We start from the raw sequence: 27,076 nt of genomic DNA on the forward strand, positions 1-27,076 counted from the left end.
ATGAGAGCTGGCAGCATGCATTATTTATGGCCGTATGTATTATAGAGAGCCAGTGTAATACCCGCAGTAGGTAATTGACCTGAGCCTTACATGCAGGGCTGTTTCAGGAGGCAGAAAATACACTGCTCGGACTTTAAGGGTGTTGAGGCACCAGGACTAAAGGATTTGCCCCAGGTTCTTTTTGACTTCCTGGTTCTTGAGATGAAGTAACCCAAATCACTACAATAAATGCTGACGTTGCACATTTCTGCAAGCCTAGGATGTTACAATTGTATGTTTCATATGCTGCTATGTTGAAATCAGTTTTCAATTATATGTTGTGACAAAACTGTGGTTAATGTGTGGTTAGGTTTACGCCAAAAAAACACTTGGTTAGGATTAGGAAAACATCATGATTTAGCTTAAATTGGAACTGGATATGTGTCATTTAAAATATTTCCACTTTTGTCGTTAAAAACCCTGCTGAAAAATTGCTGACTTTTCATGAAAACACAGCTGGAAATGTCCCAAACTCTCATAAAAAAACAACAACAACAAAAAAACCCACCGGCTTTTGTAGCTACAAACACAGCTATAAATGTCCTATTTAAAAAAATAAATAAATACTAGCCTTTGTCACAACAAACAAAGCTGGAAATGTCCAACTCTTGTTAAAAAATACCAACCTGTCATGACTTCTTTTTTTTTTTTTTTAAATACTAGCTTTTGTTGCTGCAAACACAGCTGGAAATGTCCCAAACTGTCACTAAAAAATACCCACTGTTATCACTACAGATATGCTTGAAAATGTCTTGATGTTTCCTTTAAAAAAGTACCTGCTTTTGTTCTCGAATACTGGTCTGCTGTTGGCCGAGGTGTCATGCCATCCACAATCCCCTCCTGCTCCTGATGAAAAATGTGTAAGACCTACAGATGTATCAGATTTGTGGTTTGCAGAAACTTAAAATGGCAACATTTCACTCTGGTGACTAGACTGGGTGGAGGCCCATCTCTGCTTTTACTGCTGTTTGTTGATTATGCATGTAAAATCTGAAACTATACAACCCCCATAGGTCTATACAACTTCTCTTTCATTACCGAACAAATTCCTCCTGAGTCTATAGTCCAGCCTTACAATGAAGATGCTAAATATAGTCCTGCCGATTCAGAAAAAAAAAAGAAGCCCCTTACTGCTGCAGCCTACCTCTGCCACCCACCCACCCGGCCTCCCTGGGATTTGAGGCTCAGCAGGTAGCTGCTGACAGAATGAATGGGTTTATTTGTGAAGCCTCTCAGTCTTCTTTTCTTTTGCCTTTCCTCCTTTCTGTCTTTCTGACAGATTTGGGTTTCATGCTGGTTTGATGCTTTTCTTTTATAAATCCTGTCTCATCCTGTAAATTTGTCTGGAGACGTAAACAGAGTTCTCAAGGATCACAGGATGTTTCTCTTAGGTTGTGTAAGGAAGCTTATGAGTTTTACAAAATTTGGACTTGTATAGCAGTTGTGTCCATTTTGTTTCTTCTTTTGTTAACTTGGCTTCCTGATTTTGTGATGAGGCGGTAAGACTCTACAGTCTTAGCTGGCAACTCTGTGAGGCTGCACCAGGTTCAAACATTGGTTGCTAAACAATACAAATTACAACTTGCGGGTCTGCCACGTAATGCCATTAGACCTAAAAAAGCCTTTTTCCCATTGACTTACACTGGGAAAGAAATGTCTGTAAATCAGTGGATATTTTTTGATTAGTGTCACAACCCCTGCAAAATGACTCGTTTCACCATTTAATCCATTTAATCCAATAACATTTGGAAAGCGCTGCATGATTGAATTATTTATCTCCGTTCAAGTTAGCAGAGCGCTAAACCAGAAGAAGCTGGCTCGGCTGAGGGAGTCTCTAGTGTGTTTGGGTCACACAGTGCGGAAACAATACCTGATCATTGAGGTTATTTTATATGCAACAGTCGAACCATTTTGGCTTCATGCGCCAGCAGCTTTCATGGGAATGAACCAATGTAGGATCCAGTTCTCTATATACATCCATTGGCTGTGCTTTACACAGTGCTGCTTTGAGCTAAATGCTAAAGCTAGCATGGCACAATTCTCACAATGATGATTCTGAAACGCTGATTTTTGGCAGGTGTAGTGCTTACCAGGTTCATTATCTTAGTTCAGCATGTTAGTATGCCAACATTTGCTAATTAACACGAAACACAAAGTTCAGCTAATTTGAATGTTTTTAGTTTTATAGATAATTAGAGGTTCTGCACGCGACTGTCAGAGCATTAATACAGCAGCAAACCACTATTTGCTACGTACAGTTATAGTGGAGTCAAGCTCTGTTTGTGGGAATCTGAGCTTCTCTGTGGTTTGTAGTGTGAACTGGTTTGGCGGAACATGTTAGTGCATGTGTGTATCCCACTGGATATCTCGTCACTGCCACTTTGCACTACGCTCGGCAGTTATTACTGATATCGGGACCTATGTGGTAACGTAGAGCCCACCCTCTGGTCCCCCCAAGTTAACACCGTTAGCTCTTTCTCATTTGGCCACTTGTTTGCAATCTTTTTTGAGACACATGAAAGCTACATAGTTCCCGTGTTGGGTATTGACTGATATATTTTATGTCATAGAACAAAATGTAAGTCTCTTCAGCTTATGTTAACCGCAGACCTTATTTCAGGCGTTTAACCAAAACCCAATTTTACAAAACCCATTGACTCTGAGGCAAGGGAGCCAGGAATAGTTAAATGCTAACTCATTTCCAGGTTTTAGGACTCATGCATTGGGTTCTCTATACTTAAGTATATACATTTTGCATAAGGCCCCTTAAACCAAAGTAGCCTTCAAACTGAAATTTTGATCTGCTGGTGGTGCCAGATTAAATGTCAGAGGATCCTCAAGGTCATGAGGATTTATTCTCTGATCACCATTAATATCTGTACAAAATCGTTTGCCAATCCTACTTTAGTCAGAACTAAAGAGGGCGATCAACAGAATGACATCGCCATCCCCAGAGCCATGCCACCAGTGCAGCTTAAAACAAAAGATAAGGTTTGAGACATTAGGGCGTACCTTGAAATAGATGGTTCATGTTGACAAGTGCTATCAGTTCTGTATTGAACATATTCTCTCCTGTGCAACTTAATTCTCTTGAGACAGACAGAGCATCATATGAGGAAGCACTTCAAAGATTATTAACAAGAGGAGGTTTATCGCACACTCATCATCAATACATAACTTGCGGGGTACATTTCAGTACATTAACACTATTTTTTTTTTTACTGCCTTTCAAGGCTATAGTGGTACCTGCATGATGAGTTTAATCAAGAGCTGAAGCAGACTGCTGTCTTCTCCCAGAGCAATCTCAACTGATCTTTATACTGTAATTAGTGGAGGCCGGAGCTCAGCAGACATATGCTCCTCTCATAATACAGTGCAGAAATAGCCAGCTGTGAATACACACAAACACGCACATGCAAGCCCACACAAACACAAATCAAGCAATAAAGCAGCAACAGGGGGAAAACACTTCACTGCACGGACTAATATAATGATGAGAATATGCTGATAGCTGATTACATAATATTACATATATGATGCCAAAGCTTCTGTTTGCCTTCTGGTGTTCACTCTCCAAGCTGCACAGTAGTGTAAATGTAAGTCTTTTCATCTCTGCCTCATCCACCTAGTTAATAAGTACTTGTCTGTGTTTGATTAATTAGGAAATGTTTCATGTTAACCTTGATTAGTTTCATCATTTAATTAGATGATAGACATTTAACCAAACAGGTAAAAGTACAAATGACTTATAGATGTAATTACAGAGCAATCTAATAAATAATGTATAGATTAACTATGCAGATAGATGTGCATGTTCTTGGTCTGTATATCTATATATCTATCTGTTGATGGTAGTCAGGCTGATAAATTATATTTATATATATATGATATATTTATGCTATTTTTTAATTTCTTATTTTTATTACTGCTGTTTTTAATCTATTCATTGATGTACAGCACTTCGATCAACTCTGTTGTTTTTAAATGTGCTTTATAAATAAATTTGGATTGAAGTGCATTGGATAAATTAATAAGTGATTATTTTAGTAAAGAAATTCTAAAAAAGAGTTATTGCTCAAAGTTCAAAGTGCATTTCAAATGGCAAAGCCACTGGTGGTCCGCAGAAACCTTTTGTTAGGTTGTTATTCTGATTCTTTGTTGTCCATTTCAATACTAGAACCCTCAATAGTGTTGCAGGGAAGATGTTTTTTTAAAAGCAAATGGGATTTTTCCATTGGACTTTGGATCATTAAAGAAAGTAAGCTCTGTGGCAAACAAACAAATCACCAGAAGTAAAAAGCTAATATTAAGCTACACATGAACGACACCACAGTCACATGACTTATCGCCGCTCCACAATGAGGCTTTAAATCCGCATGTGGCGCAATGATGTTCTGTATTCTCATTTAGCCATTTGTTAGCTACAGCTGGTCTTTTTTAAGACACTTAAAAGCTTTAGAACTTAAGAGTGGGATATTTACAGATTTCATGTTGTAAAAGAAAATGTGAAAATCTCTTAAACATGTTTTACCCACAGACCTTATTTTAGACATCTTATCAAAAATCCATTCAAACCAACCAACTGAACTTGCTGTTGGTGTATTTCTGTCAGTGTTGTGTCTTGACATCGTTGTTAATTCTGTTTTTTCGCTCTGCAGACTCAAGACAATAAGCTTACATCAGTGCAGTTTCCCAGTACTTATTGTTTTGATCACAGACTCAATGGGCACAACTTGATAATTCATGTTATTGTAGAGCAGCAATATCGTGAAGAAATGAGTCACTGAGGTATGAAAGGACGATGTGACTGTCACTGAGGTAAACACAAGCAGGAGCTCATTTGTTCAAGTGGTCACCATATAATTCAGCTCTCAAGTTGTTACAGAGACACTGTGGTGGTTCGCTCCCCCTCAGGGAGGCTGACAGTTTCAGTAAACACAATCACCTGCATTGCAGGTATTCACTTATGTAATATTTCCTACTTCACAGGAAGCCTCTCAGTGGGACGCTGTCCTGGGTAACAAGTTTTTGATGTTTTTGGTGGTTTCATTCTCTGTAAAGTTTATCAATAAGAAGAGCTTATGAGAGAATAGCTTATTAGGAGGCTTTGATGAGGCATTTTAACCACTTTCCTGGTTGTTTGAAACAGCTCGACTCATATCTGCGAGTCACAGAAAAGCTTGTGTTTCATTGCTGTTTTTTACATCCCCAGTGAACATTTGTCATATTGCTTCTAATTTTGTTTAAAGAAAACTTTGATATGGTGGCCTTGTGTTTACTGATTTAATTACTTGCTGCATAGCAATTTGGGTGAGAAATACACCATTAAATGACGTCGCTTTGATGTCCTGCTGTATTAGCTGCACCCCCTGCAACACTACAGAAAAAAAAAATCTCTCAGCACTTTCTGTAGAAAGCCATTACTGTTTTCATCCTTTAGCTTCAGTTCCCCCGAACACTCCTCCCTCACATACACACACCCCCACTCCATCTTATAGATAGCATATTATAGCTGTGCTACAGTAGCACAGAAGAAAACTGTAAGAAATCTGCAGAGAAAATAAAACTCCTTTAGGCTCTATTTCCAAATTATTGTGGAAACTTGACAATTAAAGACAAATCCCAGTTGTGCACTATATTTAAACAGCAGTTTTTATAGTCACATCCTGAAACGGCGACTTCTGACTTTAGCTTAAACCAGCCAGAGCAGCCCTCCTGTCCCACCTTTACCTGCCTGTCACACAGCAGCAGTCTATGTAAATGAATATAGTTCTTTACAAGGTCAGTTCACCTGCAAGGATAACGAGACCTTTTAGGAAATGACAGTGTGGGGAAGGAGTTAAAGCACCTGTTTTATAAAGGCCACATTGTGATGATTTGTTAAAGCCTTGAATGTCCAGCAGGTATTTCAAGGTGAATGAAACAGGCTGAAGATGTGCTTCATGCTCTTGACTCCTCAGTGTTCAACAAGACAGTATTAATCTGCTCTGGGTGTTCACGGGAGTCTCTTTATTCAAAATATTGCTTTAAGAGGACAGTTATGATAGCTCTGTATGTCTACATACAGTCGTAAAGTTGTAAAACAGTGAGTGACCTTGTTATCCAACTATCAGTTACTGTACCTGGGAGATTAGAAAGGCAGCAGCATTGCCCCTGGCTTTGTCTTGCACAGAAATAGCTGAGCGGAACCACTGTACTAACTAAAATTACACACATTTGAATTGTCAGGGACACCGAGGTGGAAAAGTGACAGCCACGCACATGGTAACTCCTCAGGGCAGAACAGTTGGCTGCTGTCACTTTGGAGATTTTTGACACCCCTCTCAATCATCCCATATTATTTTCATGGTTTTGCTTTCAGATATACTAAGGTCCACTGAAGCAGCATGTTTCACTATGTTTTATAGGAAATTGTAGTTATATGAAATGATCAGTTTACACCGAACACAAAATTTTTTTTTTTTTTCTTTCATACTCTTTAGAGATGGCCATACAGATAGTTTTGTTTAGTTTGTCCAGATATGTCTATCTAAGATTTCTGCTGTTTGTGTTACTCACAGTATTGGAAATATATATATATATATTCAAACAATTATACAGCAGTTTTCAATCATGATGTCCCAGTTATTCTGGATGATCCACAGAGCACCATGTCAACAGTTTTCAGTGGAACTACTCCCTATAAAAACTATCGACAGTGAGGTCTGTGCAGTATGAAGGCTAAAAGGGAAATTGTTTTTGAAAAGAGGTTTTGCTGTTGAAGTTTTTATAAAACACAACACTTTAGAGCTTTGACATTCGGTTGAACAATAAATTAGTTGATCAGCAGAAATATATTCAGCAACCATTTTAATAACCAAAAAAGATCCTAGTTCTGGCATCTCGACTGTGAACATGTTACTGCTTTTTTCCGTTTTATGTCATTAGAAACTGAATATCTTTGGGTTTTGCTCTGCTGATTGGATAAAACAGGACATTTCATATTGTTTTAATTATTTAGCTGCATCCCTAAAAATATGTTAAACTATACTATAGCTGTGAGCTGTAAATTCTCCACTTCTTTACCATGCAGTGCGTTCTTTCTCTCCTTTCATGCTGCTGCCTGCATGTCCGCAACTGCAAATACTATCATGAAAGTCAAGAGCACTTACTCTGCAGCAAAATCTGGGGACCAAAAATTCCCCAGAAGTACACTATGCAGAAAAAAACTGCTCAACTTGAAACAATCTCGGTCAACTGAGGGTATTTGACGATGATTTGAGTCTCCAACTTTCAAGGGGCAGCCCTAGTCATGCTACAGACTCTCTCTCCACCTCTCTACAATTTGATTGAGCTTTTGAAAAGTATTTGTATAGATATTGTGATTATATCATTATCATGAAATCTTTTGGCCACGATAACCATGAAATGAAAGTCTAATATCCTGCTAGCCCTGGTAAAAATATGCATTAAAATATATTTTTTTCTTATTTGGGTTGAACTGACCCTTTAACTTATTTAAATGCTGAATTGAGGCTGAATTCCTATTCTTTGAAAGAAGATCACAGTGCTCTAAATCCAGGAAACAATGGCTCTGGTTCAAATCAGGCAAACCTGATGAATAAAGCTTCCCAACAGTGTATCAGTTCACTTATTGTTTAGTTGTCTGATTGGAAAGTGATTGCTTAATAATGAGAGATGATCAATTTGGATGCACGGAGAACAGTTCGTCTCAAACTGCTTTAAAAACAGAATGGGTTTTTGCAACAAGAGCAATAACTTTAAATTTAACTTCTCATCCAAACTCAATATTCCAACACAGCTCACATTAAGCACTTTGATCGTTCATGTATATAAATAGCTTCACTTTAATCCTGCGTACGCTTCATAGGAGACTAGTTCAGGTCTTTGACCGCCAATCCACACATTTCCAGCTCGCACTTCCCCTTTCCAAGCAGAGAGCGATGCCTCTGCTTTCTTTTAAGCTTAATCATGAGCCAACAGCCACTACGCACCCCTCCCCATGTCTCTCTCAGTGTGTGTGTGAGTGTGTGTGTATGTGTGCATGTGTGCTGGCTTGTGACAGCTCTGCTATGCAGGGGAAAAGGAACTGGGAGTGATGGCCTGGCCCTGACTGGCTTTGATGGACACTCTAATCAGGCTTGGATGAGAAGTTAATAGAATGGGCTGCTGAATACGAAGAAGAAGAGTGGGATTCTCCTCCTCTGTGGGAGGACTCTAATAGCTTGACCAAGCTCGCTGCACAACCACTCAAGGGTCAGAGCTGAGAGAGCCCAGACGATAACAGCATATAGACTGCAGCATGCAGTTTATATGGCTCCTGTCAATTTAAATAGCTTTTAGATCATGTGGGGGCATTATCTATAGGTAGATGGGTTGTGTCTGTCAGTGGTGCAGCTTAAACTCGAGTCACTGTGCAATGAAGCAGCTCTTCTGTGAGTCCCTTTAGTAAATTCTTAAATGTGAAATGGCCCCAAATTCAGGGAAGATTCGAAGATCTCTGTAAGTTTTATTTGCCTCTATTTCACCACCAATTTAAGGCAAGAAACCCTAGAGAGGGAAAGTATATGAGTGTTTGTGCGTCTGTCTATATTATTGGGCAGGGGGATGATGCTGAAAATTAATGCAAAATTGGATTTGGGAGAATTATGTAACTGATTTATGTGTAAATTAGACACATTTTCTCACTAAATCCACAGTAAATACTCCTCCAGACACAATTCCAACACTGTTTTAATTGACTTAAAGTAGACTAAATATGAAGCACAATGATATGTAATGCTAAGCTAATGAAATACTCAATTGATTCTGAGTGGAGAAAAGGAAAAGGCTCATCATCAATTACCTCATTTGAGAATCACTGCAAGTAACAAATTCTCTGCTAAACACAACTGCTGTGCTCGCTAACAACAAGAGCAGATCAACCTTCACATCACAGTGAGAGCAGCTGATAATTTAAATAGCCTGTTTAGAGTTAAGCCGCACACAATAAAGCACTGAAAAAATGCGCACTTCTGTCCGATGGCATCAAAAGAAGCAGCTGGGCTTCCCGCGACAAATATAGGAGAGCCTGTAGGTAAACAGATGAATAAGCGGATTTAGGCTGCAAGAAGGCCGTGAACGATTGCTCTCTCAGGGAAACAAACTCTTTTTGTCACATGCAGTGCAGAGCTGCCCGGTGTGTTTCCATAGTCCTGAGTCGACAGAGACCGATGGACTGTCCCTTCTTCTCTTATCAGAGCTGCTGCAGCCCCACAAGGTCTGGCTGCAGGCCTGCTGAGACCTTCTCTCTCTTTCTGTCTGAGTCACACACATGTGCACACAAACACACACACATACAGACTTCACGGCATGCACCCTTGCTCTTGAGTTTTGCATAATTTTACATGAGTCTTATAGGGATCTGCATAATATTAAAGACACTTTACTTTTTCTTTACTTGTTATATTTTTCAGCCATGTGAGCAGCCTGTCTCTAGGGATGTCTGTCGACAGGTCGGTTCCACTACTTTAGTTCAAACTAAAATATATTAATAACTATTGGATGGATTGCCATTAAATTGTGTGTGGACATTCATAGTCTCCAGAGGAAGAAGCCTACTGATTTTGGGAATTTGTTGACTTTAAGGTCTCTTCTAGCTCTGCCAGCAAGTTGATGTGTGTAGTTTAGAGTGAAATGTCTCGACAATCGTCAGATAAATTAAGCCATGTGATACAAACATTCTGTGTCTTGGTGGCTTTCTTTACTTTGTGTAGTTTTCATCTAACACCATCATTACGTCAAATCTCACATTATTTCTCATTAAATTTCTCACCTAATAGGGGTTTATGAGAGATTTCCAAAAAACAAAAACTGTAGAAAAAGGACTGTGTTTTGATGTCAGTTAATTATCTGTGACTTCAAAAAAATTCTTGCTGTCTTCTCTCGAAAATTATTTAATTTACTCTACTTAAAGTTTTATCTAACTTTTAGCTCTTCTGTAAAGATCCAGTGTGTAGGAGTTAATGGCATTTAGCAGTGAGGTTGTCGAACTGAAACTTCTCCAATGTGCCAAGTGTGCCAAAGCAAACCAAAGTGCCATACGCGAAAATGCAGAAATGACCCTATCTAGAGCCAGCGTTTGGTCTGTCCGTACTGTGCTGCTGTTGAACAACATGGTGAACTCCATGGAAGGGGACTCGCTCCATATGTATATACGTATTAACGGCTCATTTTAAGGTTACAAAACCACGTTTCTCAGTTTCAGGTAATTATAAACTAATGCAAACAGTTATGAATACTATACCATTTCATCCAGTAGATGCACTTTAAATTCTACACATTGGACCTTTAAAATGACAGAGCATTACAGTACAACGTCCAGTGACACTAGCTTACCTGTACGTAATGTGTAACCTTTTTTTTTTAATTCACTGATTAATGCGTTTGTCTCTAAAATGCAAAAAATGCTAATCACAAGTTGCTTTTAAAAAAATACTTAATTATTCAAAGTACTCTGTTTTTAAAAAATCTCAACAAATTGTTGTTTAATATCACAATACATTTGGAAAACCTAAGGACTCCAAAACAATACAATAAATGCACTGACTTTCTTGTAGGGGCTGTAGAATAAAAATATTATTGAATATGTTGCAAAGCCAAAGCCAGAGAATGCTTGTATGGCAAAGTCTTGTAAGTTTGTGCACAGTAAACGGAGCAAAACATCTAAAATGAAACATTCTTCATCTCAGAAACTTCAAACATGGACGTAAGGTACGGCCAGAGGTAGAGGTACGGGGACGCCACCTGAACAAACAAACAACACACAGAACTGCGTGGTCACAGTTTATGGCCTTTTGTATTTTAGAAAAGAAAGAAAAAATCATCTGCTGACCCAAAATCAAATGTAACGAGCAACAAGAGCCTTCATAGAAATGTAGTGGAGTCAAAGTAAAATAAAAATACTCAAAGTACAGATACTCAAAAACTTAAGAACAGTACTTAAGTACATGAACTTTATTACTGTCCACAACTGTAAATTACCTAAATTATCGATAATCAAAAAATGGATGAAATGTGTTATTTTCATTGCTTGATGAATTAACTGATTAACTATTCTATCTTAACTGAATTAACTATCTTGTAACATTTTTAAGTATCATACAGGTTTTGCTGTTGAATTCCAACTTTCTCATCTTGTGCTGCAGATTTTACAGTATGGTTGAATGTTTTGGCAGTTTGTGAGCGTCATTCGTCTCTGTTCTGATGAAAAGTGTCCATTCTACCGTACAAACCTTTCTGACCCAATATAAATCATTATGACTTATTGTTCCTCTGCTGATGGACGTCCTTCACTGGACTCAAATTCAACCCATGTAAGACCACTTCTAATCTGTTTCATCTATTCTGTCCTGTTGCTCAGCAAAACATGTCCACCAGCTCCTGTCCATTAGCTCTCTGTGTCTTCTCCTCAGTTTCCTGCTCCTGTTTGTTTGCCTGTTTTCCCCTGAGGGTTGGGAGGCGTTTCACAGCAGATGGAAAACAGCACTGAGGAGCACAGCTCGAGCGTGGGGTGCTGATATTTTATTAAGTCTTATCGGACTGCTGTCTGTCACTTACCCACAACCCTCGCAGGTTTCAGTCCTGAGTCTGTCACTCAGCATTTATCTGAATTCCTTAAACCCCCGTGGCCACAGCTGAGGGGGAGCTGTGAGTCTTGAGGGGGTTTGATGTATTGATTTGAGCGTATATTTTATGATGTGCTGCATAATCACAGCCTCTCTGTTTGATTCAAGGTTTAACACCACTACCTTCCTGCATCTACTCTACGACAGTCTTGTTCTTCTTTCCTCTGATTCATTCCCTCAATCCTGCACTGTCAGGTTCCACATTCCTCCTCTGCATACTCTAAATTCCCAAACTCTCTGTCTTTCTCCCTTAGTGTTGCTGCGTGAGGAGGTGGCCCAGCTTCAAGAGGAGGTCCACCTGCTGAGGCAAATGAAGGACATGTTGAGTAAGGACCTAGAGGAGACCCAGGGAGGCTGCTCTGCCAATGTGCTCTCAGCCACCGAGCTCCGTGTGCAGCTGGGTGACAAGGAGCAGGAGCTGGACCGTGCCAAGGAGGCCTTACAAGGTCAGGGTCCGACACAGGCATCTCACCTAATCCACCAGAGTCCCCTCTTTCCAACACAATATACAGCAAGTACAGCTGTCCAAGCTTTAAGTTGGACGTTTTACCCTTTTTAAGTTATCAGGCCAAAATATGTTGTAACCACATGAAATATACTTTGTCTTACCAAAGAAAAAGATGCGTCAGTAGATATCAGTCTTTTTATTTCTGTCATGCTAAACATTTCCAAGATGGGATTGCAAGATGTTGTTATTTATCAAACATCAAAACAAATCCTACTCTAGTGACAAGAAACAAAGTACAAAACCAGAAGAAAAACATCAGTTGCATTTTAAGTACTTCTATATATTGTCAATCACGTCCATGTCCAAACTTTTAAATCCAATGTCTAATGGTAAGAGAAAATAAAGAAATGCTACAAGCCTAAAGGTTTTTTCCATGTTTTATCAGTTTTAGAGGTTTTTCTCAAAGTTAACTGTCTATTTTATTTTTACTTAACCTTGATAACAATCATACCTACAATTAGATGCAAACATGGCCATTATGAGGCGACTTCTAACTCATCAGGTAGCAAAGACAGAAGAGTTAATTCCAGTGGGGCAGTTTGTCTTCATTGTCCTGTGATGTCCGTCTCTCTGGATTGTCAATCAGCTTTTTATCAAAACAATGTGATTTGTTTATGTAAATGAACTGTGTTAAACTTCCCTCCAACTAAGCAGCACACTGATTTCTTTTCTAACATTTTCGCTAGCTCTAGGTCTGTTGCTTGAACTACAGATTGTACGTCCACATGAGGACACAAAGAGTATAGAGGCAGATCAAGAGAGACAGATCTGCCCGTCTTTCTCCTTTAAATTTGCACCAAATGGTAAAACAAAGCAGTGCTGATCAAATATGAACCAAGATTCTGTGACTGCGTATCTTATTTCTTTCCTAAAATGTTTTCATAAAAATATCTTAGCGCATTGTCTTACTGCACGACATTGTTTACCAGCCAGCCACCATAATGTTTCCGGATGGGAAATTGGCATTAAGGGAGAGTTTATTGGTCTGGGGTGGTGAAGTGCATTCTGGTAGTTGTAGGTTTTCTATTTCTTGAGCAACAGTGACTGTAACAGTCCTTTTTATCTGTTTTCTCTGGTCATATAGCACTAATTTCAAAAGTATTGGGGTCTCTTTACAACATAGACATACCAGTGTTACAAAAAGACCATCTTTCCAGCAGTCAAATGTTTCTTTAAATCTGTTTCCCCCACATTCATGAGTATTGATTGTTTTTAAATATCTTGTTTTAATTGGACGACCTATATTGACTTAGTTCATCAAAATGCCCTTTGATTTATGTACAACGACCATGAATCATTCAGTGAACATAAACAGAATTTTGCCAAATTTAATACATATTTATTATTAATATTATATTATTATTATTATTATTATTATTATTATTATTATTATTATTATTATTACTATTATTATTGTTATTATTATTATTATTATTAAATATTATATTTATTATTAATAAACATATGTCTATTTTGCAAATCAAACACATGCACTCGGTCATTGTGCATCATCCATGTTCAAAATAATGTTTTCATTTTTTACACAATAGAAGACAATATTGTGGATCCCAGTAAAACGCAGTCAAAAACAAAATAAAGGCTCATTTTCAAATCTGTTACAATGCATTATAAACCTGCTTTTCTTCTTCCAGACTGACATAACTTGCAGTTTCAACATTGTACCAAGTATAAGTGGCTTATGTAGTCAAATGAAGATACTAACTTCTAAAATGGATCAAATAAAACATAATTCTCTGTAGCACACTCATATTCCATTCCAGTTGTGGCTTAGTCTATATGACATCAGCCCACTGTGCTTTACAGAGCCAATCAGAAGATAATACTGTGGGGATTTGTCTTTAAAATCAATTACAGGGTTCGTCTCTCTCCCAGTTATGTCTTGTGTGTGCCAAAGTTATGAAACGTGTGCTCACAAACTGCAACAGTGTATGACATATAGAGAGAAACCAGATTTTCTATGTTTAAATCTTATTGTGTGCCTGTGAGCGTATACAGGAGATACTGTATATGTGCCTGTGTTTCGACATTGTTGAGAGATGGGTGTTGCCCCTGATGAGCAGCCAAGTAGACTCCAGGTTCACCTCATTTTAATTAACAGCCATCAGTCATGTGAAACAAGCTTTACGCTGAAATATTAATGTGGTATTGATGTAGACTGGAATATGGCGCTGATTGTGTGTTATTGGATTGTTTTCATTTCTTGTATGAAAACAACTCTAACCGTAATACAACCCAACAGTTCCCATCTTTGAGAGGGGAGGTAAAAACAGTCCTGCATTAGGGATAATTTCTTGGAACAAAGAAAACCGAAAAGGCAGTCATGGGTTTGGTTTGGTTTAACTCTGTTTCTCTGTATGCTTCTCCCCCCTGCTCGGAGTCGCAGGTGGTAAACTGCAAGCACATAAACTGTGTTGTGTAACTGCTGCAAAACAGGTTTGAATGTTGAGTGTAAAATATGAAGCGGCTGAACGTTGTCAGGAGGAATGCCTGCTGAGTGACACATGTGTGCAGTTATGTACAGGTTCCAGTCTCGCCTCTCCATTAAGCACAAACTCTCAAGAGAGCTTTGTTATTATTTTTGCTTGCAGAAAGCCACACCAGTTGCATCATGGCTATCTGAGTTTTCTCTGCAAGAGAATGAAGCTGAAAGAAATCAGATCCAGTTGGTTTTCTCCAGGATGAGCCAACAGAGTCTCCACATGCCAGCCGAAACAGTTCAATGTTTGAATGAATAAATGCTACTGTGCCACTTATCTTTTAGGGTGATTACATCATTTTCTCAAGAAGAGAAAAAAAACAAAACAAGCACCAGCTGCTGCCCCTCTTTAACAGAAGACACAGTGACACCTAGTGGCTCCCTGTTGCAACTGCAAATCTTTGTTTCAGATGTGGAGGCAGCCAAATCTCACTGACGTTTGTTTGTTTTATTTACTTTGACAGTAGAGGTGGCTGTTAAAATGCAGCTCGATTTGCACGTGTATGCGCTGCGCAGTGTGTGAATGTGTGTGTCTGTGTGTTGCAGCCATGAAAGCTGACCGTAAGCGTCTAAAAGCGGAGAAGGCGGACTTGGTGAGTCAGATGCAGCAGCTGTACACAACACTGGAGAGCAGAGAAGACCAGCTGCGGGAATTCATACGCAACTACGACCAACACCGAAAGGTAACGCAGACCCAGCACATCAGTATTAACTTAATGTAAATATTTTTGACATTGATTTGATTTGGTTTATTTCGAACATGTAAAAAAGGAAATAGAGAAATCATTAGGCCTGTACAAAAGAAAAAAAGGGGGAAAAATAATACTTAACAGACAGTTAAAAAACATGAAGTGAAAGAAATAGTCAACACACGATTACTTAATTTACATATTTGAAAAGGAGTGAGAAGTAGAAACTTATTTAATCCCACCCCTTCTCCATAACTCAGTGAATTTTAATTAACCAGCTTCCTTATTAATTTAAACCTATACTCTAATTAATTAAACATAGGCATACATCCACATACCCCAAATTAAATATCTATAATTTTTCATTATTATTTACAGGAAGAAAGAGGAAGATAAACATATAAAATAATGTAATAAATATAAAAATATATTTTATTGGTGTAAATGTATGTGAATTTTGCCACTGACAAATTAATGTCCAACTATAAAATCTCACCCAGTTTGGTAAATCTTTACTGAAGTGCTCCTTTACGGTATAAACAGTATATAGATGTTTAATAGGTGGTTTATAACATACAATAAAGTAGTTTTGAGCAGATAATAGTGTTTGTCATTTATCTGTCATCAACTATGGCTCCTCCTGTGGTTACCCATAAATGGAAACTGCCGTATAAACAGATAATTAATGCAGGGATGCTGCCAAAGGGAGCCCAGGAACCCTGATACAGTTGTTGGCCCCTCCTTGCATAACTAATCAAAAATGATTGGAGGGATTTGTGTGGTGTTTTTAAACTTGATTAGGCTTGTTCGCAGTAAATGTTACATTCCTTTCAATCAATGTAGTCCTTCAAAAAAAAGATGTATATTTACAGCCAGTCTATTTGAAGAACTGTATATCATATAGAGATACATAACACATTGAAACAGGATTATACAGTATCATATTTTGTTTAAACTTCAGACTGAATTTGAATGGATATGAATTATAATGAAAGGTATTTGCAAAAGTATTATTTAAACCACCCATCTTGTTTAAGTTAATTTTGTTATTACAATCAGATTAGCCAAATGTTATTTGTTAACTGGGTGTTTTTGGGTTTTTTTTTGTTTTTTTTTTTGAAGAACATTATTTGTACTTGAGCCATGTTGTGTGCTGTTGTTCTGTTATTATTGTATGTAATGTTTGCACTTTATACCATGTAACATGGTACTGAGTTACAGTAAATACATGAAATGTAATGAGTCTGTCTATACATGCTTAGGCACATCCAATTAATAATAATATTAACTATAAATAAAAAAAGAAGGCAAAATATACCAGTATGTCATTCTGTAACTCTCATATTGACATCGTTTTCAACCAGACTGCATACTTCTACAGCATCATATTATATATCATATTCCTGAAATTCAGTTTGAAGTTTTGGTTTGGTGTGCCACCCTGAGATTTTCAGTTGCTCCTTCTGGCCACCCCAATGTAACATTTCTGGGGATGCCACAAAATGAATAACAGATTAGTGGAACACAGTTGTAGTAACACTGAATATGTCCCCATTAAAAGAGGTTATGATTGTTGACAAATAATGCACATTAGTGTACTATATAATATTTTTATATTTGTGCATGAACACATTATAGTGTGTTATAAATCCTTTATTAAATGTTTATATGTTACTCATAAATTCTAAATATGGGGACTTAGTGTAAGGCCTGAACCATGTGGGGTTAGATCATAGTCATAAGTCTTTGAAGAAAAAAAAAATCAACAATGTCTCCTAGTACAACATTTTTTTATGATATCTTACAAATTAGCATCCCTACCAGTTAGGTTTAGGAAAAGAGTTATGGTTGGGCATTGTTACATCACACATTTAACTTAACATGATGATGTGAGGTGATATAACATATGTTCATGACTTAAAATAACTATGTTGACATTTTTGCTTTAACACAGGACACGACCCCTTGTCTCCTGGGTCAAAGTCCTGTGTTTGTTTGAACTGTACATCAACCCCGATCTCCGTCATCCACTGACTATTTTCTCTTTATTCTACCTCACCTGACTTGCTCCTTTGCTCCAGGGAGGATGACTAGATTCACAGCATCATGCCACATCATACCAATGGGGAACAATGCATGATGATTAATTTGTTTCACGGAGATGTCTGCAGTCAGCCTTGGGTCGGAATATTTTTGTGCGAAAAAAAAAGATATGGATGAGAATTAAAAGCTGCAACCTGCTGTAACCCTACCACATCACAGCTCCAGTTACATTGCACATGTGTTTTAACCCGTAGCTCCCATGAGGTCAAAGAGTGTGTCCCAGCCTTCTTTGAATAGCCTCGAGGGAGGAAAGCCTGCAGTGCATAGGTCACGTGATCATAGCCTCCTGGCTCACAATTACACATTTGATATACGTATTATAGTGTATTACTTTTTGTAGGTATTATTACAAACAGTGAGCGGGAATAACCTGATTTAAACGGCTTCTATCATAAATTTATTTTTTCATTTGTTCATGTCATGTTAAAAAAATGTAGGCTGATATATCTTTGAGATTTATTAAAACTCCTAAATATCAAGATAGTTATGCCATCACCAAAAATATTTTTCTCCATGTATCCACTCTTAAAAAAAATAACATTTTTGAAAAAGGTTATAACACAGAATGTAGCTCTGATACGCCTCTTGACTCAAAGGTTGAGCTCCATTGATCGTTCAAAGTGAGCTTGGCGAGGATTAACCATGTCTGTGTGTGTGTGTGTGTGTGTGTCTGTGTGTGTCTGTGTGTGTGTGTGTGTGTGTGTGTGTGTGTGTGTGTGTGTGTGTGTGTGTGTGTGTGTGTGTGTGTGTGTGTGTGTGTGTGTTCTTCAGGAGAGCGAGGATGCAGTGAAAGCCCTGGCAAAGGAGAAGGACATGCTGGAGAGGGAGAAGTGGGACCTGAGGAGGCAGACCAAAGAAGCCACAGAACAGGCCAACATCCTGCGCTCTCAGATGGACATGAAGGAGAACAGGGTCAAAGAACTGGAGGCCGAGCTCACCATGGTGAGTCACAACTCCGTGAGCACAATAGTGTCACCTTTGCATCATTATCTGGTGTTTGTGGCATAAATACAACCAAGATGTCAGTTTGCAATCCCATTGCTGCATTCATATCAGTTCAAACACAGTCAGTAAGCTGCTCTGCTGTAAATCCTCATCCTCTCTCTCTCAAAGCATTAATTCTTCACTCCGGGCTGAGGAAGAAATTCGTGCCTTTTTTTTTCTGTGTTGGTGCCTCGGAGGTACAGTTGTCAGTCTGTGTGTCATTAATCTCTCTCCTCCCTCGGCGAGTCATAACCACCCACAGATCCTCACATCAAGCTGCATCACAGATCAGATTTGTTGGTACATCAGTGCCAGAGCCGCAGCGCTGTCAAGAAACCGAGCCACAAAATATCTTCTCTTTTCTAGTTAAAATCTTATTGTTTCCAACTGTTTCCTCTTACACTAAATGGATGTACATTGAATGCCTTTTTAGAGGCTTACACTAATAGACTCCTGTGGAAAACATCAAATATGTATAGTTGTGGCAGAGAGATGGACAGTTTTTAATTTGCTGTGTGAAAATATTGCCTGTTGGCTCACTTCAAAGGGTAGAGCTTCTGTTATTTGTTTTTTGTTGTGAAAAATCCCATGAAAAAACCGAGACCAGTAACGTGTTACTCTGTTTCTCAGTACTGTGCAATTTCCCTAACCTGCCTGCACTCAAACCAATTTGTTTCTGCTGAAAAATATAGTTTATAATTTTTTAAATATACAGCTGGGCAATGTAGTTTTTAAGCACGTCACTTAACGTCACTTAACCAGCAGTAAACAATGTATTTGTTGGTAACTATTTTCTGCAGCAGATCAATATTCACTTGGGACTTTTTCCTTAAAGTACCCACCCTTTATCGTTGAGTAAACTGGTAACCCCTGACCCTTTTTTCTTGTAAATATTACATCAGAAATTAGTTTTACTTATATTTTTGGTAACTGTGTCCTATTATGTTTTTTTTAATTTTTTTTATTTTTTAGTTGTTAACACACGTAATAGGTTTTCTTTTTGACAAATTCCTTGTTTTCTTCTGCCTGACACTTGGCCATTGTTCATTTCGTGCTTTGGTTGTTCTAAGTATGAACTTTTCTAATGCCTAGGCTGTTAAGCAAGCAAAAGCAATCTCAACTTTAAAAATCACAGTTTCATTTAGTGCTCTACAGGTTCCCAACTGGGGGAGTCCCGACTGCTGACAGATAAACAAAGAAGACATAAGACATGAAAAACTCAAATTGAAATCATATAAATTCACTTTAAATTAGTGTAAAAATTGTAAAAACCATTTGTGTATCAGTGTGAGAGTGTTGGTTTTCTTGTTTCTTGTGTTTTCCCAGGCGAAGCAGTCTCTGGCCACCTTGACAAAAGATGTACCGAAGCGTCACTCATTGGCCATGCCCACAGAGCCCGTGGTGAACGGCAGTCAGGAATGGGTGATGCAGGCTGACCTGCCACTCACCGCCGCCATCCGTCAGAGCCAACAGACCCTCTACCACGGACACACCACTGACAGACAGGGTAAGCTCTCCTATTTGCTTTGTCTCTCAGGCTCCGTGTTGCTTGGTGTTGCTTTTACAGACTAAACACACTAACAGAGGGTTTCCCGGACGTTTCTCATACTAACTGGGTTTTTTTTTTAAACGTGTGTGAATATATGTGTGTATGTGTGGCGCATCCAGCTGTGGTCAGGATCAGCCCCTGCCACTCTCGCCAGCCCTCTGTCATCTCCGATGCTTCAGCAGCCGATGGAGATCGCTCGTCCACGCCGAGCGACATCAACTCACCTCGTCACCGGACCCACTCCCTCTGCAATGTAAGAGCTGCCTGGCCCTCTCGACCAAGTAATCACTCCTCCACACTTTTCTATAAGTACCTCCCTCCTCTTTGTCTCCTCCCGTTTGTGTCCGTCCCTCTGTCCTGTCGGCCTGCTGGGTGTCAGCCTGCCTGCGTGGTGATGGTTGTGATGTTATTTTGCATTATAGTCACTTTACAGCAATAGTTTGACATTTTGGGGAATACACTTATTCACTGTCTTGCTGAAGAAGAAGCTGCAGTTAGTTAGGTTACTTTAAAGACTGGAAACAGGATGAGACTGCTTACCCGGCTCTGTCAAAAGGTTACAGAATCTGCCTACCAGCTCCTCTTAAGCTCCCTAACACGTATCTTGTTTGTTTAAAAAGTACAAAAACCAAAGTGTAAAAACAAGTTTTGGTGTTGCAGGGGTGGATGTAATTCTTGCTGGCACAGTAACCTCCTGGAGTCTTCTTTCACAACATATGGTGCAACCAGCCGAGACTCTAAAAAGTTACTGTGCTGGGCCAAGAAGCACATAACCCTGTGAAACCACATAATGTTTCTTTAACACTTTCTTTTGCACAATTTTTGTACATATGTTAAATAAACAAGATATTTATCCATGAGCTTTAGATCACCCGTAGGAGGGGGGCACTGGCCTCCTTTGGTGCCCCCCTGTCAGAGTCAGAGGGTAATGGGTAGTTGGCTTCTTATAGAGAATCCCAGTCTGAAAACCTGGGAATCAGTTAGCATTTCAGCACCTCCAGTTCACTTGTCTAAAGTCAGTTAGTTTTTTGAATGGGTTTTTGGTTAGAAGCCTAAAATATGGTCTGTGGTTAACACAAGCTGGAGAGACTTTCAGGTTTTGTTCTTCAACACAGAATACATCAGTAAATACCCCACTCGCAAACTTTGACGCTTTTATGTGTCTTAAAGCAGGTGGTTGCTAACAAGTGAGACTACAGAACGTCATCACACCAAACCGCCAAACACAGCTTTACAGCCCTGTAGCGGTGGCAATGTGACTATAGTGTAGTTTGTTTTAGCCCTAGCAGTTGCTTTTCACTTCTGCCGATTTAGGCTTCAAATATCCTGAAAGTGGTGTTCATTAGTGGAGATTATCTTGCTGTACAAAACGTGTAAGTATCATCAATATTTGTTTACCACAGAGCTTTTTTTCTAAAATGATCCAAAATTCAATGGAAAAATCCTATTGGCTTATTGATGAGGGAAGAAAAAACGGAAAGGATCCACACACTAGCATATGCTCCAAAAAGATTTATTAAATACCTCCACACGTGTGACGTTATGGGCAATCGCCCTTCTGGGTTGGCCTATAGAAAAACGTCACCTGTAGGGATTTCCCGTTGGCACTTTTATTCGCGACAAATCAAACTATGCCATGTTGATTTGCAATCCCATTACCAGTTCTTCCAAGTCACGCCTGAGATGGCCCTCTCTAGAGTAGTGCCAAAGCACATCTGACCAACCTCCAAGTGGGCTGCAATGATGTCATGCAGGCACGGCCAACTTATGACAACCCCCCCTTTACCCCCTCAAACAGGCTTATGTTGTGACACTCAGCTCCTATCTGTGCAGGAGACCAGAGAGAAAGACATTTTTTAAAGTCTCTGTGTGTTCAGCTCTCAGTTCTTTTGTAGTTTCTAACTGAAGCTCTGTGGTTTGGAGTTTAGTTTCTCTCCTGTGTCCCGGTTTGTACTCTTGTTATCTCCTTTATTTCATTATGTCATATTTGCTTTCGGCTGTGTAGGAGTTGTGTTACGTTACTGCAGCTTAAAACTCAAAATTTCCCAATTTTTCTGCTTCAAAATAAATGCTTTTAAATAACAAAATAACTGGGGACTTTTGTTCTGAAGAAGCTTTAGGAAGTGAGATGTGTTTATCACCAAATTATTGGAATTTTGTTCGCAGCCTTTCTTTAGGGAGCTGTTAGATAATGAGCTGCAGACAACAAACTGTAACTGCATCACTTCAAACAGCTCACCTCCAACACGTAAACTTCTATTACCCCCCTGCTGTGTGGTGGAAATCCCTTGCAGCAAAATAACGGGGCACTTTTTGCCATGGAATTAGCCCGCTACTTTTAAACGTCGTCATTTCACATTCAGACAGTCAGACAAGCTGTCTACCTGTTTCCAGTCTTTATGCCAAGCAAACCAGATGCTGGTAGTGGCTTCATATTTTCTGTGCAGACATCAGACTATGCCTCTTCTCATCTAACTCTCTTTAGCTGAATAAGCATGCTTTCCCAAAATGTTCAGCTATTGATTTAACTCAGCTTTGTGAGAGGACAAACCCAAGCTTCCTGTCTCCTCTGTCCCGTTCAGTCCATGGAGGACCTGGAGGACCAGAAGCGTAAGAAGAAGAAGGAGAAGATGACTCTGGGATCTTTGTCACGGGTGTTCGCTCGAGGCAAGCAGCGCAAGTCACTGGACCCGGGCCTGTTTGATGGTACAGCCACACCTGATTATTACATAGAGGAGGATGCCGACTGGTGATGCTGAGTGTGTGAGCCTGAGCGTGTGTGTGTGTGTGTGTGTGTGTGTGTGTGTGTGTGTTAAATTTGTGTGGATATCCACTTGGCTTTAAGTGTGTGTAAAGAGTGTTTTGTGTGTGTGTGTGGAGGGGGGAGGGGGGTACATTTTAAAAGAAAAGCCTAAAAGAGACTGCTATCCCCATAAATGTACAGTATATCACCCTTAAATTGTATGTTTGTAAATTAGATATATATTTATAGATGTACATGTATGCATATGTATATATGTTTACATGCATATAAATATATACATGGGGTTATTATTATTATTATTATTATTATTATTATTATTATTATTATTATTATGTGTAGACATGTTTATGCTGTATTATCTTCCAAATGTCTTTATGTTTTATGTTTTTTATAACTGGAGACTTGAAGGACTGCTGTTCATATGTAAATAGGAGTTATTGTGAAACTAGTGTTTTTACTGTAGATGTCATTTGGCTTTTGTTACTTTACAGCTTTTATCATGCTTTGCAACACTGACTTCTAAGTTTCTTCTTATTCCCAATCTTAGTTGGCCCATGTCTTATTATGAAAGAGGAGATATTACCTGATTGGTTTACAATGAAATTGATCTCTTGAAGTTTAATTGGCCAAATTCTGTTAATTTATGAAAAATAGTGATTTGTTTGAGCTTTGTTGCTGTTACAGGATTGTCGTCATGTTTATTTTATAAATGCTAGCTTAGGGCTGGGCAACGTGTCAATATTATATCTATATCGTGATATAAGATTAGATATCGTCTTAAGGCCTAATTGAAGCGCAGCCAACTGTCTCCCCTCACATCGCCTGTGTCTCTGCCCAGAAAGCTGCACATGGGAACACCACAAAGATTACAGCCAGTAGCCAATTAGCACATACCTTCTGTGCCTGCGTGAGAGGAAATAACTCAATACCGGCAGACGGCGGTCTTCAGTGTGACATTCAAAAAAGGGCTGGGAGACCATCTTGACACTAGTTAGCCAGTTAGCACGTTAACAACACAATTCAATGTTGAAAGAACAAACATATTTACAAAAACACCACCAAACCGCCAAGAAACATTTGTGTTAAAGAGCTCAATGGCCAAAGAAAAAACAATCTTACCTTATATATCAAGTTTGTTTTAATCTGACCCCCTCTTGACTTTAGCTTTATGTTTACTTTCCTCACTTCTGTTTCTCTTCTTGTGCGCTGAGCTGAACAGCCAATCAGACTGATTTCACTCAATGACAGGCTCTGCCGTCTCTGACGCAGATTCAACATGCAGAATTGGTGGAAAAAAGGAGACAATGGTCGACAAGGGCCAACAGTGTGTAACACACTGCAGCAACTGGAGCAACAGATGCTCACAGACTCTCAGCAATGTACTTTTCTGAACTCACCAGATTGTTTTAGCTGTTCTGTTAATTGCCTTTATTAATGTTGTCACAATACTGAACTTTCTAACTTTGATACAATAATTTGTAATTTACCATGTTCAATACCACAGGGAGAAATCTATATAAAAAAAATTCTATTAGAAGATAAATATAACGAGGCTATAACATGACAGCGACAACTTTTCTTTTTTTTTGGTTCTTAGCAAAACATAGCTAAATTAATTGAACTGAATTAATTTATTTGATAGAGATGATGCAGTTAAACGTGGTTTCATACAAAGCATGAAGCTGATGTGCTGCACAAAGAGTTTATAGCAACTGCAATATATAGCAATTTCCAACTCTTATCCCTAGCTGGGCTTTTGAATATACAGTGAGGAAAATGTGCATAATTCAATATTATAAAACTTGACTATACATAGTCAAATAGAGTATGACTTTTACCATTAACAGTAAGAGAAAGCAAGTGCATGTGCAGCTGTTACCTGTAGAGTGATACTGTGGGAACCGAGTATTAAAACCATTTCAAATATTAAAAATCCATAGACACTTAAATTGATTCGACAACAGTAGCCCTTACCCACATAGTTATGCTATCCACATTGCTGATATTTGTTTAGAGAAAATCTCATTGTAAAAATATTTTGTGAAAGCCCCAATTATCCACCCAACAATATCACTGCAATATGGATACTGAGGTATTTTTTCAAAAATATCGTGGTATTTGTGTTTTTTTTTCATATCGCCCAGCCCTACGCTGGCTCACTTTAAACACATCACAGTGTGAGCAGCAGGGAAGTTTTTGCGTGATTGCCTTCTCATCCATTTTATCCTTTAAAAAAGTCATATTATCAGTTACTGTAACTAACGACTGGCCAAAAAGGGTTTTTAGAGTCAGTCAGTATTTCAGAGACCTGAATACACAAACAAAAGCTGAACACTGATGCATATTCAGGCACGCCTCTCGTCTTCTGTCGAAACCATGTGCAAGTGCCAAAGGTTAAACACTCATCACTTGAAAATCTGCGTATCATTCTGTCACTGTTAGCACTAGCGTCTTAACATTGTTTCTGTCTGACTCATTTCTGACTGAGCGCTACCTAACACGTGCCAACATGAGACAAAGGAATGTGCATTAAACACCTGCATGCTCCCTCTGTGTTGCTTTGATTAGATGTCCATTCATTGCCAATCAATTTAATAATCTCCACAATCCTGTGTTGCTCCTGTGTTACCTTCTCCCTTTACTGAGTTACCTTTCCTTGCATTATGAATGCACGGTCCCTTTTATTTTTTTGCTGTTTTTGTTTTGTGTAGAATCCCTCCTCATTTCTTGCAAATGTGGCTCTAACAATTCTGTTAAATGCTTTGTAATTTAGGAGATGTTGCATAAAAGATTAAATATATCGAAGTATTTTATTTAAAAAGAAAAAAAGACAAAGAAGAGGAAACTTCAAATATTTATCTGCTGCAGCTGTCGCAGCCAGATGTTGAGGAGGTTTTAGCAATTTTCAAAAATGAATTATAATTGAAATGAAATCTTATTTTAAAAATAAAACTAGTAACTGAATACATCCTATGTGGCAGTTTTCTGTTCCATGAGTAATCTCGTTCTTGTGTCCCAGTCTAACGTGTCTCTCCCTCTCCTCCTGCCATTTCTAATGGCAACTCTCCTCCTGCCAGTGAGTAACTCCTCATCTGTGATTACCAGCTGTCTGTTTCTGCACTCTGGGGATTATTCATATCACTCAGGTCCATTGGACAAATTCAAGTTTGTGTCTGTTCTTTTTTTTGGAAACTCTTTTTGAAAAAAGAGATGGTGATGGTGGACTTTGCATGCAGCGTTTTTTGTCAGCATGTGGAGACGAATCAGGTAAACACAAAGAGTTCATCCTGGATTTGTTGGTTCAGTATGAATCAGTGTTTTCCTGTTGTTGAGATGGGAGGTTAATGGGCAGACGCATGATGTTTTATGAATAATCCCTGTGTCTCTAATACATTAATGGTCTAAAGTCCCCTCATAATCATCAGATGGCTACTGAAGTATTTTAACAAGTACTAAACATGATACTGTAGTTTTTAGAACTCACCAGACTACTGCACTCTGCTGAAAGACATAAATATGTTGTATATTTTCTGAATTTCGGGTTTAGATACACTCAACCAAGTATATTGTTACTTTTTTTAATAAAAATGAATACACCTGGTAAGATATGTCCATATACTGTATAGTACAGTGATTCAAAGACACGGGTGATGTGGCTTAAGTGAATTATTCTGGCTCCATCTAGTGGCCACATTGTGCAATTTCAAAAGATTTTATGCCTAAATTGGACAAAGGAAGTCTTAAAATTACTCATAATGCAGTTGACTAATATTAGAAAACACAAAAAAGCCAGGAAGTTATATTTCTACCATTCATATAATTTATGTGTAGTATCAAATGTGTTGCTTTGTATTCTTACACACTGATATGGAGGTGTATATTTTCATGCAGACACCCTCTGATTTTGATGTTAACCTTTCTCCAGATGAGTCACTTTTTTGATTTCCACATCCCTCTGACCCTGAACCCCTCCTGTATGCCACACCATAACTTCTCCTGACCAATCCAGACTCTGACAGCCTCACACAGCAGAGCCTGTCTGATGGAGAGGAGCAGCTGGACCGCCTCCAGCAGGCGGAGCTCACTCGAAACACATGCATGTCGCTGTGGAGGGCAGGTGCAGTCCAGGCCTGGCTTGAGGTTGTCATGGGAATGCCCATGTACATGCGAGCCTGCTCTGAAAACGTCAAAAGTGGGAAGGTACACCTTTGATGCACATATGTTGGCTTGTTTGCTTGGTGCAGGAGAGTCTGGTATGATGCTGTTGCTGTCTGTCC

At 38.8% G+C, this 27,076-nt stretch overlaps 1 protein-coding gene across 4 annotated transcripts in view; it reads left to right on the forward strand.

Annotated features, from left to right (window-relative positions):
- The window catches only part of kaznb (kazrin, periplakin interacting protein b), a 160,281-nt gene that overhangs the window by 125,245 nt on the left and 7,960 nt on the right, over positions 1-27,076 (forward strand). For 2 of the 4 annotated variants that reach the window (XM_042506826.2, XM_088089655.1), the window contains 7 exons: positions 11,960-12,151; positions 15,257-15,393; positions 18,274-18,444; positions 19,813-19,993; positions 20,155-20,288; positions 22,618-22,741; positions 26,809-26,999. In XM_042506826.2, the coding sequence (XP_042362760.2) occupies positions 11,960-12,151; positions 15,257-15,393; positions 18,274-18,444; positions 19,813-19,993; positions 20,155-20,288; positions 22,618-22,741; positions 26,809-26,999 (1,130 nt within the window). Of the gene's footprint in view, positions 1-11,959; positions 12,152-15,256; positions 15,394-18,273; positions 18,445-19,812; positions 19,994-20,154; positions 20,317-22,617; positions 22,742-26,808; positions 27,000-27,076 lie in introns of those variants that run through there. The other 2 variants (XM_088089656.1, XM_088089660.1) reach the window with 2 other exon arrangements.

Source organism: Plectropomus leopardus, chromosome 2 (assembly GCF_026936395.1).
Source record: "Plectropomus leopardus strain MGB_pleo_1.0 chromosome 2, ASM2693639v1, whole genome shotgun sequence".
Lineage (NCBI taxonomy): Eukaryota > Metazoa > Chordata > Actinopteri > Perciformes > Serranidae > Plectropomus > Plectropomus leopardus.